Source organism: Borostomias antarcticus (assembly GCF_949987555.1).
Source record: "Borostomias antarcticus genome assembly, chromosome: 13".
In the NCBI taxonomy this organism is placed as follows: Eukaryota; Metazoa; Chordata; class Actinopteri; order Stomiiformes; family Stomiidae; genus Borostomias; species Borostomias antarcticus.
The window spans coordinates 10254876-10275297 of record NC_140246.1 but is presented as its reverse complement, the minus strand read 5'-3'; the positions used below and the strand labels follow the sequence as shown (position 1 = coordinate 10275297).

The window sequence follows — 20422 nt, the reverse complement described above, 5'->3', positions numbered from 1 at the left end:
TGTTTTGTCACTAAAGACAGGCCCATCCCATGTGGTGCAATAAAGTTTCCAATATAACAAACTGTAAATTGTAAGATATCATCGCAAACAGTAAATAACAGTACGAATGCTGAACTTCCATTAGCATTCGGCTACCCAAAGATGGAACAGTCTGGGCAGCCATAAGAGGGGCCATAATCGATAGCAGAACTACTAAGTGGACGTGTAATGTAATTAGCTGAACATTTTCCTGGTATTGAGTCATTTAGCAGACCTAGCATGGCTGTCTAGGGCTTGACTGAGCCCTCAATGACAGGCCAGTAATGACATGGTGCCTCATGGCTTGTAGTGATGGCACACGCATGGACACTGAGAGAACAGGCGGTGTGTTTCGAGGGGTAACGGTCATGCTATGTCTACTGACCTAGATGGCATGGTGACCACATGTGGAGAAGATCAGTGATGGTTTACATGTTCTCTTGTTGTCTCTGGAGCACGGAGATAGGGAGGCAGGGAGGGAGGGAGAGCAGAGAGGAGGGAGGAGAGAGGAGGGGAGAGAGGGAAGAGGAGGGAGGAGAAAAGAGGCAGGAGGGAGGAGAGGCAGGAGGAGGTACCTGAGGAGGGGCTGGAAGATGACTGTAATGTTCCTGGCTCCTGGTTTGCACACAAACTTCATCTCCCCTCCTTCAATCAGGTTATCATCTGCACCTCCTGGAGACAGAGAAACAGAGAGAGTCATGTCAAAACATCAGAAAACGTGCGTGTGTGTGCGTGTGCTGTACGCCCTCTCCTTTTTAACGAAGTCGTCCAGTCAGCTCAGCCAGACAGACAGATATTAAAGCTGGACAGTTCTCCCACACACTCCAGCTCCTCCGTGCCCCTGCGCTGGGGCGTGGCTGAGCCCACGGCCCACAGCATTAACCAGGAAATCATTGCCGTATAACTCGCCCAGACTGGGGATTGAGAGTGACAGGGGGGAGGGGAGAGGGAGGGGGGGGGGGACGGACCGACAGACAATGGAGGGGATGCTTCAAGCATCAAGTCCTCACTACCTTCCTTCATCCTGAAGTAATCAATATAATTGACAGAGCAGGGATTGCAGTCCCACCGCCAATACCAAGGAGCTCGCTCTGTGTGTGTGTGTGTGTGTGTGTGTTTGTGTGTTTGTGTGTGTGTGTGTGTATGTGTACGCCCCGGTGGGTGGATGAATATAAATAGCACGTTTGTCTGTGTGTGTGATGGTGGCATTTCTCCCCCTGTGTGTGACGATGTTATTCATTCAGTTAGCACAGCCCTCCAATCCACTGGAGACGCCGGCCTCTGGGATTAAAACGCAGGCCTTTAGAGCTAACCGGCTAGCAACTAGAGCTCTCAAACAACTATTAGTGTATTACACACACATACACACACGCACACACACACAAACCTTGAATCTACTACTTTAGAGGTAGTGTTTACTTCTATTAGATGTGTTCCACTGGGAGTGTGTCTCTATCGCCATTTGTATGTGCTTGTCTGTGTGTGTATGTGTGTGTGTGTGTGTGTCTTGTAAACGTTTGTGCACGTAGGCATGCATGTAGGAACTTTACCATCAACTACCCCTGGTTACCATCAACTACCACTGGTAACAATTGGTATTTCAATGTGCAAAGTCCTTAAGCCTGTGTGATAACTAGTGATAGTGTGAGAGGCAGCCAGCATCACCTGCATGCATAGTCCTGCATTGAAATGTATCACGCCGTTGTTGTGCCTCCGCCCACCTCTCCGCCTCTTCAAGAGGCGTCCGCTCCGCTGAGGATCAGAGACGACACTCTGGCCAGAACCGCCCTCATCCCCTCTTCTCATTCACAACACAACACTCGCTCTCTCTCTCTCTCGCTGTGCTTTCAGATCACATTTCCCCGTTTCCCGTGGAAATATAGCTCAGGATTCATCTCACTCGTTCCCTTTCTTTCCCTCTCTCGCTTCGGTTCTCTCTATATTATCTTCACATTCCTTCAATCATTCTTCGCTGCCGAATCAGTTAAGACTGAATAATGTCTCCTAAACTAAGCTGCTCTCTCTCTCTCTTTCTCCGTCTATCTATCTCACTCCGTGGAGAGAGAGAGTGAATGGGTGCGGCAGAGAGAAGCAAACGTCTCTCTTAATGAACTTGCCGGCAGACACACAAAGGAAGCTGAACACTGAATAACCTTGGTCGAGTCACAGGAATGTACTTAACAGTTAGCGTTCAACAGCCTCACCTCGGAGAGGCACCCTCTCATTAAGACGTCCTGCTCCACCTGGAGATCCAGTGACAGTGACGGAGCACTTTTCATGCTCCAGACATCTGCATCCGTGTCAGGCGGTAAGAGGCTTGGAGAGACCCCCGTTGGGGAGAGACCCCCGTTGGTCCTTGAAGGCTTCGACCGGCTGCCAACTGCCTGCCGCTCATGAAAATGTAATGGCGGACGTTAATATTCATGGATTTTTGTCTGGAAGCGACAGGACGAGGTGGCGGTGCCCTGACTCCTCCTTCTCCTCCTCCTATCTGTGTGTGTGCATGTGTAGTCTGTGTGAATGTAGTGTGTGTGTGTGCGTGCATGTGTGTGTGTGTTTGTGTGTGTGTGTGGGTGTGTACAGTATTTGTGTGAGTGCGTGCGTGCGTGTGATGGGGGGTCCCAGTGCTCAGCGTGTCCCCAGGTATGGAGGCTGATCCAGGATTAGGGCCGAGGGGTGTGTCCACGCCCTGCTGGGAGAGCAGATGAGCGTGGAGACGGGTCACATTAAACTGGCTGATCCCCCCTGAACCCCCCATCCCCCCACCCAGCCACACACCGTACCCTACCCTCCTCACACCTTCATGCCCACCGCCGCCAATACCGCCACACCAGCTTGTACACATGGCCGTCAAGCACGTACACACACGAGTATGGAACACACACACACGAGGATGGAACACACACACACACGAGGATGGAACACACACACATACGAGGATGGAACACACACACACGAGGATGGAACACACACACACACGAGGATGGAACACACACACACGAGGATGGAACACACACACACGAGGATGGAACACACACACACACGAGGATGGAACACACACACACGAGGATGGAACACACACACACACGAGTATGGAACACACACACACACACGAGGATGGAACACACGCGGGCGGTCTGGACACGCCGGCCGTCTTTGGAAAAAAAACACACTTCACCCCGTGACCTTCGCGAGCCCAAACGTCCTCAGTCCTCTCTCACTCTCACTCTCTCTCTCTCACACACACACACACACACACACACACACACACACACACACACACACACACACACACACACACACACACACACACACACACACACACACACACACACACACACACACACACACACACACACTTCGACTTCCTCCACCCTCCCCATGGCACCTTGCCCCCCCCACAGTGCCCTCAGTGTTCCCCAGCCCACATGTAATCAAGCCAGTCAATGACTTTGTGAAATTGAATTAGACACACTCTCCCGGGTTTGATTAGAAATGGTTTGATCCTGTGATGTATTCTGTCCGTATCCAGATATGGGTTGGGGGGGGGGGGGGTTGGAAGACGTGCAAAGCCTTCTAGAACGCACACTTCCAACCTCTCTCTTGTGTGTGTGTGTGTGTGTGTGTGTGGTGCCAGTGACGGATCAATCATAATCCCTCATTTACAAGCTACTGTATGTTGAGATGGGTGTCGAAGTGTGTGTGTGTGTGTGTGTGGTATGTGTAATGAAGCGTAAGCATGTGTGTATACATGTTTGTATGCACAAAGCACTAGAGCATACACAGCCGGCAGGCGAAACACTCATAATTCCCCATTTATAGACGGTGTCTGTGTGAGAATAAGTGTGTGTGTGTGTGTGTGTGTGTTTGTGTACTGTATGTATAATCCCCCAATTACATGTGTAGCTGTGTGTACTCGATACACAAATACCCATCCAAATGGTGATACCCCAAATTAATCTCTCATCTCCTATGAGCTAAAGGTAGTCCGCTGTGTGTACGTGTGTGTGTTTGCGTGTGCATGTGTGACCATGCGTATAATTTCACAGGATAACGCCAGCAGATCAAAGACACCTCTGATGGCTTCTTCTGGTTCCTGATAGGATGGGGATGATTGGCGTGAGACTCTTTATCTGTCTTTTTGTCTCTCTCTCTCTTTATCACGCACACACACACACACACACACACACACACAGGGGTGGACAACATCCTCAGGAGTCAGGCAGACATCCTCTCTCTCTGTCCTGCTGTCTCTCATTCACAAACACTGTTTACTGTATGTGTGTTTTCACTGTCTGCCAACAGTATGTGTGTATTGTGTCAATGTGCCTCTGTATATGCTAGTCTGTCTCTGTCTCCTAGTGTGTGTGTGTACGTACCTCTCTGCCTTGTGTGTGTGTGACTGTCCATCCTTTTGCCACAGTGAGCACATCTACCTGTTCCTGCACAGCATTGTGTGCGTACAACAGAGTGTGTGTGTGTGTGTGTGTGTGTGTGTGTGTGTGTGTGTGTGTGTGTGTGTGTGTGTGTGTGTGTGTGTGTGTGCGTGCGTGCGTGTGTGTATGCATGCATGTATATGACAGTTGGCTGGGCATATACAAGGGAAACGGATCTCTCTAATAAGATCAGGGGGCCAGTTCAATAATGCATGTCTCTCCCAGAGGAGAAGGGGTCTCCCCTTCCGCACACACACGTCCGCCTGTATGATTGGTTTCTAATGAGACGCTTCTATTATTAAAATTAATTTGAGGGGACAATATCTGCTCGTCTGGCCTAGAGACAGAAGCCACAGGCTTGGGACCAAGGGGAGGGGAAACAAACTGATAAGAAATATAAATAAATAAATAGACCAAGGGGTAAATTGAGTTGGATTAATTATTTAGAGTGTCACAGTGTACTACGTGTGTGAGTGTGTGTGTTTGTGTGTGTGTGTGTGTGTGTGTGTGTGTGTCTCTGCGGCCTGGTTATAATGAATGCACAGCTGTCAGTGGCAGAGAATGAGAATACACACAGGTACTATGGCGGTTATTAATTTCAATAATTTCCAGAGTGAGTAAACTTTTAACAGCTGCAGGGGAACGTCGTCGCCTTGCAGAGGTCAAGATGGCGGCAGGTCAAGATGAGGTCAGGATGGCGGCAGGTCAAGATGAGGTCAAGATGGCGGCAGGTCAAGATGAGGTCAGGATGGCGGCAGTCCTGTCCTTCCGCCAGACGGTGGCAATGTTCTATTTTCGCTCGCTGTAAATTAATTGGAGTCTTTCTTAGAATTTGGGACGGTTAAACTAAGCACAAAAATATTGTGCACCTGAATCCATGTGTGAGACGTGACTCGTAGAAAGCAGCAGTGAGGTGTTGAACGGAAGGTGAGATATGGTCTATAAATCTACTGCGCAGTGGATATCTGTCCCATAATATCAACAGTAGCATGTGAGTAGAGAGCCTTTACGAGCTTTAACACGAGGCTCGAGGGTTAAAGAGTGAGAGGAACGGTTTGTCTCGGCAGTCTCAATCTCACCATCCTGAGCTATTCGGCTCCAAAAAATGACACTGGTTAGCGGTGTAGTCCATCCATCACCAGGCGCGCTGGGATTCCCTTGAAACGGCATCTGCTCCTGAGATGTTGTGTGTTCAACACAGTAGGGTTAGTCAGGGTCTGCGCTGACCCTTTCTACCTACAGTAGTCCTAGGTCATCAGACAATCTCAAAGGTCAAATACAAACACACCTTTCCCAATCACCGGGGGAGCCGGGTGGCCTCCCGACTCCCGGGGGTCCCAGGTGACGGACTGTTACCACACTCTTGATTGGACGCAGCAGGATGGGGTGACGACGGCTCTTCTCCCTTCGGCCAATCGGCAGCCAAGAGGCCGGAGGTGAGCGTTGAGGTGTGGAAGGCTAGAGCAAGGTGACGGGTGTGGGGGGGGTGGGGGGGGGTGTGCTGCCTCAAACTCACGTGGGCCCCACTTTGACACACGCATGCACACACACGCGCACACACACACACACACACACACACACACACGTTCTCTTCTCCAATCAGTTAGCGGGAAGATGAAAGATAACCACAGGGGTGACAGCCACAGCCCATGAGGACGGCCATGTTGACAGGTCCCACCATGCTGATTACAATTAGCCAAGGTTGGGAACACAAACACATACAGTACACACACACACACACACACACACACAAACACACACACACACACACACACCAGGGAGAGAGAGACTCCGTCTTTCCTTCACCCTCTCTCTACCGTACCTCCGGTCTCTCCCTCTGATTGTCTGCTCTCAGCCATCAAACCCCCTCTCGCCCTCCTCCTCCTCCTCCCTGCCCTCCAATCCCTCGTACAACGCAGCGTCTACGCAGCGCACGTGACAAACGCCCCTTACTTTTCAGATCGTCCAGCTCGATGTCCGTCACGCCGTTTCAGGAGCCCGCGCGCGTGCACGTACAGTAGACGGGCGCGCGTGGAAACAGACGCTGGCGGGGGGTTCTCCTCCCGCGCACGTGCGCGGTTCTGTTTGGTACGCGGGGCCGCCGGCGCCCTCGCCCGCTGGCGGAGTAACGCAGTGACGCATCACTTCCGCCCTGTCCGGCAGTCGGCCGGGCAGCACCGGCCTATCAGAGAGCGCCATCTCATTTAAACACCGAGCCAATTCAATCACTTCCTATGCTGATGAAATCTCACCGCACAGACTTTATCTCCAAGGGAGGGGGGGGGGGCATGTGTGTGTGCCGGGCATGTGTGTGTGCCTCTATGTGCTGGATACAATCACAAGGCCTAATGTTGTTTTAACCACCATTATCTCCCCTCCCCCTGAAACCATGCCTAGCCAGACACGAAGCAGCTATTAGTACATGCATTATGACTATCTGGATTGGTGTGTGTGTGTGTGTGTGTGTGTGTGCAGGATAGTAGCTTCATAGAGATTCCATATTCAGCCCTGCAAAGTGCATGCTGTCGTTCATAGTGACAGAATGCCAGAGGAACAAAACAGCATGTGTTTATCTTCCAATGCTCCCATTTCACAAGCCGAACAAGACAAGAGCCCCTGACTAGATATGGGTTTGGCTCTCAGAGGCCGTGGGTGAAACACATGAACTCAATTAAGCCCGTGTCGTCCACGCACGTCACATGTTGGGCCCACAGAAGACCAGCGCCGATGGAGCCATCAATCTCCCGGTGGCAGGATCCTGGCAGATAGCGCCGCGCTGGGGCTGGGAATGCTCCGGAACATACAGTGGAAATAATATGCTGTGTATTGTGTCATGTGTACTCCCTCTGTCTACTCTGCCCCTCCCTCCCTCCCTCCCTCCATCCATCCCTCCATCATACACCCTATATCCCTCCCTCCATCCATCCATCCCTCCATCATTCACCCCCTCTATCCCTCCCTCCATCCATCCCTCCATCATTCACCCCCTCTGCCCCTCCCTCCCTCCATCCATCCATCCCTCATTCACCCCCTCCATCCCTCCCTCCATCCATCCATCCCTCCATCATTCACCCCCTCTGCCCCTCCCTCCATCCATCCATACCTCCATGATTCACCCCCTCTATCCCTCCCTCCATCCATCCATCCCTCCATCATTCACCCCCTCTATCCCTCCCTCCCTCCATCATCGCCTCCCCCCCTCCCTCCATCTATCCCCAGAGCCCAAAAATCACTCCAATCAGTGTGTTTGTGTTTTGAACTTGCACGCTTGTTTTCACAGGTAGGCCAGCGTTGCCCAGCATCGAGGGGAACGCTCACCAAACCAGTCCCTCGGAGCGCCGCTGGCTCGCCAGCTAACCACAACCTGGGGAATCTGGCGCGCGGAGAGCTGCGCTGATCTGATTAACCGGGAGACCGGGAGGAGCCGGCGGTGGCTGAAAGAGCGGCAAACGGCAGCGGTGCGAGGGGGTGAGGGGGCGAGGGGGTGATTGAATTGCACGTTTCCCGGACTGCAGGGAGATCGCTGGCCTGATGATGACGTAGAAACGCCTGCTCTCCAGAACCAGAACCAATAACACAGAAACAGGCCCGGCAATCAAGTCATCACAAGTTCAATGCTACACACTGGGTACTGCGCAGGCTACTTGATGTGAGATTTGGGTGGGCTGGAGTTCAGATGTGCGTGTATGTACAGTAATTGTCTTACCCAGTCTGTAACTATTATACACAAGGTACTTATTTGGATTCTCCTTCTGTCTTCCCCAAGCTGCCTCTCACAACAGATTTGCCTCTAAAACACAACTCGGCAATCACTCCTCCTCACCTGCACACTCAGCTTCCTCTGGCACTGATTATGGCTGTAATTACCCACAATGCCTGTGGAACGATGAGGATCAGTGCTCGGCCGCCGTTCCATCTGTCTGCTGAAGGAGGGACCTGACTGCACACTGCAATGAGGGATGTGCAGTGGAAAGTTGTTTTTTAAGGCAAAGTTTGTGTGTGTGTGTGCGTGTGTGTGTGTGTGTAGATATAATATCAATATCAATATGCACTGCGTGCGCCCACACACACACACACACACACACACACACACACACACACACGACAACCACTAGCTTATACACATTAGAATGGCTCGAGTCAGTCTAAGACGATCACAGAGTGAGAGACAGAGAAAGAGAATGAGAGGGGGAAACAGAAAGAGACAGACAGACAGAGGGAGGAAGAGAGACCTTTGTAGTAATAACTTAGGGATCAATCCTTGGTTCTGAACAAGAGAGTGTGTTCCCAACACGTTCCCTCCATTCAGCCCTATGATAATTATTGACTCTCAGCTGTGGAAGGTTCAATTTAATCTCAGCTCCCATTTATGAATATGATGAATCCCAATAGCGAGGTCGGCGGAAGGCAAACATGGACGGCTCGCGGAGGCCGTGGCGCCCTCACCCTTGAGCGAGGGAGACACTGGAGGAGAGATGAGTGATTTTACATTATGAACATGAAAGGTAGATTGCGGAGAGTGATCGTTCTATGTAGTGTGAGTATGTGTGTGTGTGTGTGTGCGCAGACGTGTGCCTGACTGAGCTAAGAGGCGTGGGTTCACTGTATGATATTGGATAGGGCTTATCTGAGACGCTTCCTTGATCCCATCTCTTTTTTTTCCCTTCTCCGAGTGTCAGCTTAAAGGACATGGCCAAGAATTGGGGAAATACGCTTGTTTTCAATCTTCCCTGGAGTTAGACAAGCAGTATGAAGCATTAAATTGAAAATTTGTCAACTCTGTATGTGCAATATGGAGTGGTGAGACCTGGAGCGATTAGCCTAGCTTAGCGGCATTCACTGGTACCAGGTTAGGCCGACGGAGATGTCAGAAGTCTCTGCGCTGTCTTTCACAGTCTTGCCTGGCACGCTCAGCGGCGGTCTGATGGAGACGCGCAGGCCTACGGTATCGACAGGACCCGCACACAGTACAGCCAACGCCAACGGAATTGCTCCAAGCAATTCCCTCATGGAGGAACGCAACCAAAATATTTCAACAAACATTTAATTTTATGTCTATTTTTATGTGAAGCACTCCGTGCATGCAGTTGCAGTGCATGTTGTAAAGCACTTTGAGCTACATTTATTTGTATGAAAGGTTCTATACAAATAAAGTTGTATTATTATTACTAACAGCGCAAACCACAGAATCAGGCGTTCTCAAGGTTAGTCGCGTCAAGGAAATATGCCGAGTTTTCAAAGGCGTAGCGGGCATATAAACATCTTGATTCTTAGAGGGAAAGGATATCTGCACACTACATTCTATCTCCCAATACTTTATTCAACAACGAGTAACGTTTTGGCCCAGCAGGGTCTTGATCAGGCAAAGTTTTTTTGGAGGTCGAAACGTTGCTCATTGTTGAATAAAGCCGACTGGGAGCTATAATCCAGTGTGCGGATATCCTTTTCCTCTGAGAGTTTTCAAAGCTGGCCAGCACCAAGGCAGGAGAGAGAGAGAGAGAGAGAGAGAGAGAGAGAGAGAGAGAGAGAGAGAGCAGGCCTGTTTACACTACGGAGGCTCTCGCTGCCACATTCAGCAACATGCCCTGAGCACGGAGAACCCCGAAGGGAAAAGCCATTATTATTCTAAGGGATGACGCCAGGAACACTGAAAAGACTGTGAGGGATGCGGATTTGCCCAGCCTGCGTGGCGCGTACTCGCCAGCTCGCAGCGGCCGAGGGGGTTTGTCACGCCGTAGCGTCACTGATAGAATTCTATGACATTGAGACTGAGCGCCGGTATGCCATCGCTACGTCCTCGGTGAGAAAACTTCATTCACACGTTTGTCCGTCACATTCCTGTGTGTGTGTGTGTGTGTGTGTGTGTGTGTGTGTGTGTGTGTGTGTGTGTGCGCGCGTGTGTGTGTGCGTCTGTCTGTCTGTCTGTGTGTACACGTGAAATAGAAAGCTTCAAATAGACCCCGTGATCGGTATCGGCCGATACTCCGTCCCTCCAGCGATCTGCCCCCAAAATCCTGATCGGAGCACCCTTAATTTGCGCACACACACTCCTACTCTACGCTTAAGCGCGCACGCACACACACACCAGCCCTGCCAGACATTTTTCCATTTGCACCTCTCCCCTCCCCGTCGTGCAGGGAACAAATCAGGTTGACAGAAAACATCACTCCGCCCACTACCCCCCGACCCCCGCCCACTCCTCCTCCCACGTTCTCCCTCTCTCTCCCTCTCTCTCCCTCACTCTCCCTCTCTCTCCCTCTCAGGAGAAACCAACACACTATTATGAATAAATAAGACCAACTAATACAACATAGCCTTTGGGGGGGGGGGGGGGGTCTACTTTGACTACCAATAGACTAGAGAGATGGAGCTGCAGGTCTGCTACCGCAACATCTGGGGAAGGGGGGGGGGGGGGGGGGGACACCTGGGGAAGGGCTGAGGCTAGGGAGGGAGGGAGGGAGGGAGGGAGGGAGGGAGGGAGGGGGTTGAGCTGTTCAGCAGAGGTTCTCATTCCAGCCCTTAGGGTAATCACTGGGACAGCCACGGAGGAGACCACCAGCGTCAGTCCGTCTGATCTGCCTATCTACATGGAAGACATGTGTGCAGCGCTAGGTAGAAAACCGCTATTCATGGAGAAATATTCACGCTTCACCACAGCAATAACCAGCCCTGCTGTCAGAGCCCCTGCTCTCTGTATTAGGGAGGGGGCGATAAAAAAGAAATAAAAAGCAGGGTATGTAGGAGCGTGGCGATCGCTTCCGCGCAGAGGCGGGATAACGCGGCCCTCCCTCGGAAAATGTTTCCCTTTGCATCATTTATTCATGAGCGTGCGAGTGTATGGGAAAGTGGCCGCATGATTCTAGAGAGGGAGGGACACACACACACACACACACACACACACACACACACACACACACACACACACACATAATATATGTCCCGTAGCCAGTAGCCACCCAGATGTGGGTACATATGGAGCACTAATGAAGTCTTTAGATGGAGCCGAGGATTAATTGAAGCGTAGGGGCTGTGCTTCAGTGGAGAAGGGTTATAATTAAGTCCCGCTAAGCTCTGCTCTGTCTGTTGGTAATGAGAGAGACGGCGGCGCCTCCGAGCGACGCCCGGGAGAGCGCGTAGATAAGTTGGAGGTATGTTACAGATAAATCAGAGATTTGTTCCAAACTCACGCCCCCAGCTTGCCTCCTCTCTCGCTCTGTCCCACCGTCGGCTTACTTTCGAGCGGAGAGAGAGTGGAGAAAGAGTGGAGAGAGAGGGAGATGGAGACAGATAGGCAGAGGAGTCATCTCAATACGGTATATCCCCGTTTCTAATTTAGTCCTTCAGAAATCCATGAATGGCTTTCCTCAAACAGCTCTTATGAAAACAATGGCGTCACCCCCCCCCCCCCCCCCCCCCTCCAAGTCCACTTATTCAACTTCCTGAAATGACTTTACTTTCAATCTTTTCAAACTCTTGGTTCCACAGCGAGAGCAGAGATGAAAAGGAGAGAAATCTCATCTACTTTTAACGCTTCGAGGCATTCAAGGCACCCAAACACCCCCCTTTCTTCAGGTTCTGAGGTGCTGAGAGGCGAGTGGAGGAAGAGGAAGATGCCGTTTGAAGCTCCTTCGCTTCTTTTGTGTGTGTGTGGGTTTTCCTATGTTAATCTGAGCTTTTCATTTCTCCCCCCGTTCCGTGTTGGCCAGCGGGGTCGGTCGTGATTGGCGTTCCCTATCGAAAAGCGGGATCTCTGCTTGGGAGGCAGAGGGACATGGATGTCCCCCGTCTGTTCGATACCAAACTGGTCCTCTTTGACACTGCTGAAGGTGAGCGTCCCCCTCCGGCGTCTTTAGCCGAGTTCCAGGAGGGAGAGTCTGGCCTGACACACCCTATGAAGTCAACTCAAAAATGTCATTAAGAGAATACTGATGTCACTGAAATATGGGTGGGGGTATCTGTTCTGTATAGCATATATCTCTCGACTTTCTCTCTCTTTCTCTTTCTTCCTCTCTACCTCTCTCTTTCTCTCTCTGCTACTCTTCCACTTTATTCAGACGATGTCTCTGAGGAGCCAGGTGTGGAAAAAAAGAGAAAACAAGCAAACAGTTTGATTGAATCTTCAAGGTCATTGTGTAGTGAGGGAGGGAAGAGCGAGAGAAAGAGTGAGAGAGAGAGATGGAGAGAAAGAGAGAGAGAGAAGCTGTGGAGCTAGCCCCCTTGCTGCAGTGTGTGTGTGTGTGTGTGTGTGTGTGTGTGTGTGTGTGTGTGTGTGTGTGTGTGTGTGTGTGTGTGTGCGCGCGCGCGCGTGTGCGTGCGTGTGTGTATAAACGTGAAGGAAGAATGAAAGGAGTAAGCTATCAGCTCACAGCAGAGGTCTTCAAGGTCTCTGGCAGATTTTGCAGTCCCCATCTCTTCCTCTCTTTCACTCTGTTCATTCTCTCTCAGTCTCTGTTCGTCTCTTCACAGCCCCCCTCCTGACCAGATGGACCCCAACCTACCCCCCTCCCCCCTCACTCTTTTACTTCCCTCTCCCATGCTCACCCCATCTCACGTCTGAAGCGCCTCACATACCTCCCTCCATCCCTCCTTCCACTCCTCCATCTCCCTCCCTCCTCTACCTCCCTCCTCTCCTCCCCTGCCTTCCTACCTCCTCCCTCTCCGCCCCTCCCTCCCCCCTCTCCCTCCCTTCTCCCTCACCTGACTTCCCCTCCATTCTCCCTCTCTCCTTTCACCTCCCCGTCTGCCAGGTCATCTCCGTCTCCCGCTCGTACCTTGCAGCTCTCCACTCTTGCTGTACAGCTCTCTCCTCTGCTCCCTCAGATAGGCGCTCATGCTGATGGCGTGGGAGGATGACTCGAACCTGGAGCACACACAGCAGGGGGGAGGGGCGGTGAGCTCCTGACCACGGCGCGGGGGGGGGGCAGCAACACAATGGATAACATGCAAATGATAATAGGCAGATGTATCAAAAGGCCCATGTCAACGACTATTCGACAGTCTTCGATTGTTGCATATAGATTACCTTTAAAGCGGCAATAAGCGTTTTCCCACCGCTAGATGGCAGTAAGAGACTTGTTTACAGACTAAAACGTATAATATGTACGTTTAAGGCACGGGGGCGGAGCAAAGTTACGGGCCGTAATTTGACAACACAGGCAGAAATGCTGGAATAACAAGATGTGGCGACTGGTAGGGGTGAGTCACTGAAGCTGGATGCTATTAGGACGATATGGCTCAATGAAACAATCTGACATCAGGTGATTTTAATTAGTTTTGACAAAATGTGTGGGGGGGGGGGGGAATCAATAACTGCAGCTTTAATTCACTTAAGATAGATATCTTAATGTACAGTATAAGCCACAATCCTGAGTACTACGCTTACGCTAAAGCTTGGAATAGTGCTGAGGGCTCCTGCCGTGACTCTGGGGCGCTCTCTCTCTACGGTGGCTTACTTGAAGAGGGACTGTTTGGCCCGTTGGGGCCTCTTCTTGGCGAAGAACGCTGCGAACTCGCTGCCGGTGCTGGCGTAGGCGAGCTGGGCGGACGGTTCTGCAGCGCTGCGAGAGTTCTTCACGTCCAGGTAGTCCATGAGCAGAACCTGGAGGACAGACGCACGGCTGCTCAGGGCTTCACAAAACACAAACATCTAAAATGGCGGGAGACTGCTCACTGTAACAGGCCCTGAAGACCGCCCGGCGAAATCTGAGAAGCTCAAGACTACGCCTGGAATCCCAAAAAGACAGTGATGAATGATTGACGTGGAACTTTCAGCAACAGGCTATTACAGTACAGTATATCCACATGACAGAACAGTGCGAGTCAAACCTGCAGTATATCATGACAAGAAATCTCATCATAGCTATCTCTGTGGTCCATCATCATCGATTATCAAATGACAGTGATGAGTTCACCACTTCCATAAAGAGAGCCAGCCTGAAAACTGAATTAACCTCCAGCTTCTCCAAGGCTGTCTGCATGATTCATGTCAAGCTCCATACAAATCACATCAAAGTTCATGAATTCCTTATTGAGATCTAACAATAACCCCAGACCCACATTCAAAGTCAGACACTACAGTACTATCAAAGTTAACTTTCCTCCTTCTTGCCCACCAGTTTCTCTCTCTCCTCACTCTGTCTTATTCTTTCTCCCATTCTCTCCTCTCTCCGTCTCTCTCCTCTCTCTTTCACTTTCTCTTCTCTTGCTCACTGTCTCCATCTCCGTGTGTGAATACATATGTTCTAAATGAGCTCCCCATTTCTAGTAGCTTCATAATTTAGTTGGGTAATTTGGCCTCCGTGATTCTAATTCTGACCAGCGTATGTGTGTGTGTGTGCGTGTGTGTCAGCCCAAAGTGGGGCGAGAGTAATGGCTGAGCAGATGGAAATCCATCCGACCCCTAATGATGTAATTAAAGCTGTGGAGAGGACCCCCGTCAGTGAGGGAAGTCGTCTCTGACACACACACACACACACACACACACACACACACACACACACTCACATACATAATCACTCCCTGCCCAAAACACTCTCACTCACTCACTCACTCACTCACCTCACTCACTCACTCCACTCACTCACACTCCATTCACTCACTCACACTCACACACTCTCACTCACACACTCTCACTCACACAGTCACACACACACACTCACACACATTCACTCACACTTACACAAATTCACTCACACACCCAAACATCCTCTATCACCTCCATTGTCACGGCCATCGCTCGGCCCCACCCTCTGGCAGCGACACTGGGCCGTTGCCGGGCCGATGCTGGGCCGACACTAGGCCGTCGCTGGGCCGATGCTAGGCCTGGTTAGCCTGGCAGAGCTGCTAATCCTGTCAGTGTATTAATGACTAACGATGGGCTGACGGAGCCAGCGCCCTGCTAGCGAACACACCAGCCAGACGGCTAAATGAAATGCCAACGCTGGGCTGATGAAGGGGCTCTGACCCTACTCCAACTGAATTAACCCAGAGAGACAGAGAACTCTGGAGGCAATTAACCACACAGATAGGACCGAGACACAGCCAGAGACAGAGAGAGAGACAGAGAGAGAACTCTGGAAGCAATTAACCACACAGATAAGACAGAGACACAGAGAGAGAGAAGGGGGGCAGAGAGAAACAGAGAGAGGGGGAGGGAGAGAGAGAGTGAGAGGGGGAAGATTGATAGAGGAAAGATGAAAAGAAAAGACAAAATAATAAGATAAGCGTAGATGCAAAGTTTGGTACAGTAAGTGTGCCTTAAATACTTATATTGTCAAACTCTTAGTTTCCCTGGCAACAGGTGGCTATATTTTGACTATTCTTTATTTTAACTCAAGCCAATATGAGCTGTAGGACTGAGAAGACAAGTATGGTATATTTGATATAACTTATCAGTTCATTATGTACAGCAACTACAGTCAATTTTGGCAGTTTGGCCATAGCCACCAATGTGTCTCTCTGTGGGCTAATTTCTGCTTGGAGAAAATACTCTAGAGTAGAACTTGTGCTCATCTGTAGTGTGACAGGTGCGTGGGAGAGGACCAGGGTCAACTTGAGCAGAGAGAAAGAACTCCCACGCACACCGTCTTCTTCACTTGCGGTCGATCGATTTATTAAACACAATGTTTCGGTCGTATGAACTTCATCGGGTTGTAGAAAATAATCTGTTTAGCGAGTGTGTAATCAGTGAGATCCTGATCTTCATTATGCCTGTGTCTGTTTGAGCGAGTGCAAGCGCGCGTGTGAGTTAGCAGGAAGCATATCACCCCCGCCGTGTCTAGCATATTCAATTGGATTAAAATTGCCTTTATTCCAGCAATAGTCCCTCTCATTCCCATCACCTCTCTACCGTCCTGGCATTAGATCTTATTATCATCACCTTCGTGTGTGCAGACACCTCATTATATGAGCCAGGCAGCCCCACATGCTGACAGAGACACACCGACGCCAGCGCTCGCTACACACGTGTGTGAGAATGAGGGATGGAGGGAGAGGGGAGGAGAGAAAGAAAGTCAAGTAGAGGGATGGATGCAAAGACGAGCACAGAGAAAGAGAGGACAGAGACCAAGGGAGCGGGTTTAGAGAGAGAGAGAGAGAGAGAGAGAGAGAGTCAGAGTGGGCTCAGGGATGATGAACAGCAGTATTATCACAGCTGACAAAACAAAGAAAGCTCTGTGTCGCACCTAGAACCACACACACACACGCACACACACAAACGACGGCCTTGTTCTCATAAAAAACAACCAGTTGACATGGACATAAAGGGTCGCCCCCAGACTGCATTGTACATAACATAACACACGCCAACACAAACCCCCTCAGCTCATACAGACAATAGCATAATGCAGACATCCAGTGAATTATTTCAATACAGACTACCTCATGAATCGCTCCCTAATGTGATGCATAAATCTGTAGTTCTCCTAGCAGAGCCGTCCTGGCAATTAATAAGGACCAGCAGCAGATAAAGTATATAACCTGGTGAATGATAGCAAATAATAGCCAACCAAGCAACAAATGTATATTTAAGTATCCAATATTAGAACAGATCAGGCTGACAGATTTGCCAAACAGATGGGTTTGAACATTAATACCTCCAAAACCCAAGTGATGTGATAAATTCAACACCACACACACCAATCGTCGTGGATGGCAGCTCTCTCGATTATGTAGAGGAGTTCACATATCTGGGAAGTCCACTAAGCAAGGACAATGCATGCAGTAAAGACAAGCAATACAGCCTAAAAACCAAGATCAGGTTGTATACGAGCAATGTTAAGTCAGTTCTGCTGTACAGCTCAGAATGCTGGTGAGCTGTTGAGCGTGACACAAAGAAGATCAATGCCTTCCACAATGGCTGTCTCCGGAGGATGTCACATCTTCTGGCTGGAAAGGATTTCCGATGAGGACCTGTATAAAAACACAAACTGTTGCAATGTGGTGCTGGAAATTAAACAACGCTGGTTCCAATGGCTAGAACATGTCCTCAGAATGGACCCCCAAAAGTAGCCTTGAGATGGACTCCACCTGGAAAGAGGAAACGAGGGAGGCCAAAAACAATCTGGTGAAGAACCGTGACCTCGGAACTGAAAACGGCTAACCTCACTTGGGGCGAGGCACAACATGCTGCACGGGACAGGACCAGATGGAAGCAGCAGCCTTATGTTCCTCAAGTAAAGAAGAGGATTAAGTAATGCCGGGCTCAGACTACAGGATTTTTAGGCCGATTTATCCCCGATTCATCCCTCCCGACAATCGGAGGAGAAATCTGGTCTGGAACGCTGGTCGGGGCCGATAATCGGTCCAGATTATCTTGTAATGTGAGGGGTTTACAGATCTAATCTTATACCTCCCGATCGGCTCGCAGACCCATCGGGGCGGCCCCGATAATATCAAACATGTTTGATATTTAAGATTATTACGTCCCGACTTTACAAGTGAGACGGCGAGACCAGTGGTTCGTTGCTCCCTCGGGAACAATAAGATCCTGTAGTGTGTGCTGATCCGTTATTTTCAAATCTTGCTGTGTGCTTGTTTGAGATGCGCAAGAAGAATATCTGTTAAGATTTTCCTTATGTGCGTGATGCAACCCGATTTCGAAATTGGTTAGGATTTTAAATATCCTGTAGTGTGAGCCCGGCATAAGTCATTTTAGAATCGGTCTTGCCTCCGTTGTAGCCTGCCAGATCCATCCATACCCATGTGCATGTACCCAATCAGTCTCTCTGCCCAAACTTCAGGCCTGGCTGCTGATGGTACAGTAGAAGTCACATAGCCGACGCAGCCTAGCGGCTAACGTGGCCGAGCCAGTGGGCAGGTCGTCACCATCAGCGTCCCAGTGTTCCATTATAGAGCGGTCAGGGCTAGGGCGGACTCCGCTGACCCCTGCCAAACAGGCGTCGTGGGGAGGCCCCAGATTGGCCCGTCGCTACGGAGATGAGAATGTCACAATCAGCGGCTTCTGCAGTGACCTTCATAGGGGTGACTGGCTGCCTGACGGACTGGCTGACTGGCACTCTTTGAACACACACACACACACACACACACACACAAGCGCACACACACATTCTGAAGGCAGTTGAGAACTAGGAGAGGTTTTGAGGTGGGAGGTTGTCTTGGTGCGCAACGAATCAATATTCATTCCCTGAAAGATCCTCAGAAAAATGAGTTGGAGAGTGAGACCTGATAATGAGCTGAGAGTTTTTTTGTGTGTGTGTGTGTATACTCTTTCCCTCCACCTAACCACCCAGTATTAAACTATGCTAATAAAGGCTTTGGTTGTTTGGCTAAAACTTCTCACAACTTGTTACGTCCACCCCAGCGACAGCGGCACTGGGCGGGTCCACAAGCTGCCCCAACACGGCCGACCATTCACCTCCATTCATTTTTTGGACTTGGGGCTCAGGCAGGGGCGGACTGGCTATCGGGAGCACTCGGGAGTTTTCCCGGTGGCCTGGCGAGCTAACTGGCCTGGCCCGTGGTGAATGGTGAATATTCACCCAGTCCGCCCTTGGGCTCAGGAGCGATATATCTTAGCAGACATGGGAAGGTCATAGAGACGATGGGTTTGGACTGGTCTCGACCTAACGAGTGCAGCAATACCAAACGTCCTGCTCGCACGCACGTGTGTGTGTACAGAGCCACGAAATGCATTCATGGGCGGAGGTCTGTGCTCCGCGAGAACCATCTCTAGTTTCATTTGTTTTTGTTGTTATTTATTCCCTCTTTTGTGCCAGGGAAAGAAAACTTCATAAAAAAAATAACAACTGATTTTAAGACTTTCAGACCTTCATCACATCATCTCACAAGTCGATGTATCGATTATACGAATTTATGAAACAACCTTTAATGTGACACAACAGATAAACATCGCCCACTGTCATGTCATGTTATTGGCTGATAGTGGTCAACAAGGTGAATATTGGCTGATACCGATGTACATGGTCGTTGCTGTTTATGAGCAGCTAGATATGAGACAGATGGGGTTAGCCGATCGGCTATTCGTTGCTTCGTGTCCCAACCCATTCACATCCCTTAACAGCCAGGTCCAACTGTGTTTATGTAAATCAATATACTTTCTTAAAATGAAATCAGGCTAGTAAGACGCAATCGCTAGTCAACTAGTAATCAGGCGGCCTCTTGTCTCTGTCGGCTTAGCTAGACGCATTATGGTACAATAGTAACCTCTGATCATTTGAGATGATCAGTCATATAGCAAACAGCAGCAGACTTGTTTCTAGACAGCAGACGTGTTTCTAGACAGCAGACGTGTTTCTAGACAGCAGACGTGTTTCTAGACAGCAGACGTGTTTCTAGACAGCAGACGTGTTTCTAGACAGCAGACTTGTTTCTAGACAGCAGACGTGTTTCTAGACAGCAGACGTGTTTCTCGAACGTGCTCGTCCCCCTCATGCGCAGCAGTGTAAATGCGTGCTCCAGTGGACGGGCTCAAAACTCAGAGCAGCGGGATATGGTTTCTGTGACCGACCCAAGACACCCCACCTATGAGCATCACAAACAGCCTGATGGTCAGACACACACATGGCCAAGCCATTCAGTAGTCTACTCTATCTATCCCACATGAAATGACCTAAACAAGCATACAATCTATGTGAAATACAAGTTTAATACTAATAGTAACTGTACCCACAATGCACCACAAGCTCTAAATTCAGTGGATTTGTAAAGTACAAGGGCCCCTGAGTAGAATGGACTCTACTTTTACTGAGACACAAAGCATCGTTTTTTGTGTACAAAGCAATTTGTATTGGCAACGGTGAAAATGAACTGTGGAAAGCACCCCCAGTGGTGGGCTCTGGTACATGGCTCGCGTGACGGACGAAAAGACAAACGGATTTCATCGACTGGGGGACAACAATGTAGGAATGAGAGTGTGTCTCCATGGACACCATCCCTGCAAAGGAACAATGTGGCGTCTAACATTTGATAAGGGAGACAACACCCACACA

At 50.0% G+C, this 20422-nt stretch overlaps 1 protein-coding gene across 1 annotated transcript in view; it reads right to left on the bottom strand.

Moving 5' to 3' along the window:
* The window catches only part of exoc4 (exocyst complex component 4), a 119769-nt gene that overhangs the window by 65280 nt on the left and 34067 nt on the right, over positions 1-20422 (bottom strand). Inside the window, exons 9-11 of the mRNA XM_084447796.1 lie at positions 13907-14052; positions 13226-13314; positions 594-690 (exon numbers count right to left, since the gene is read on the bottom strand). Of these exons, the coding sequence (XP_084303922.1) occupies positions 594-690; positions 13226-13314; positions 13907-14052 (332 nt within the window). The remainder of the gene's footprint in view (positions 1-593; positions 691-13225; positions 13315-13906; positions 14053-20422) is intronic.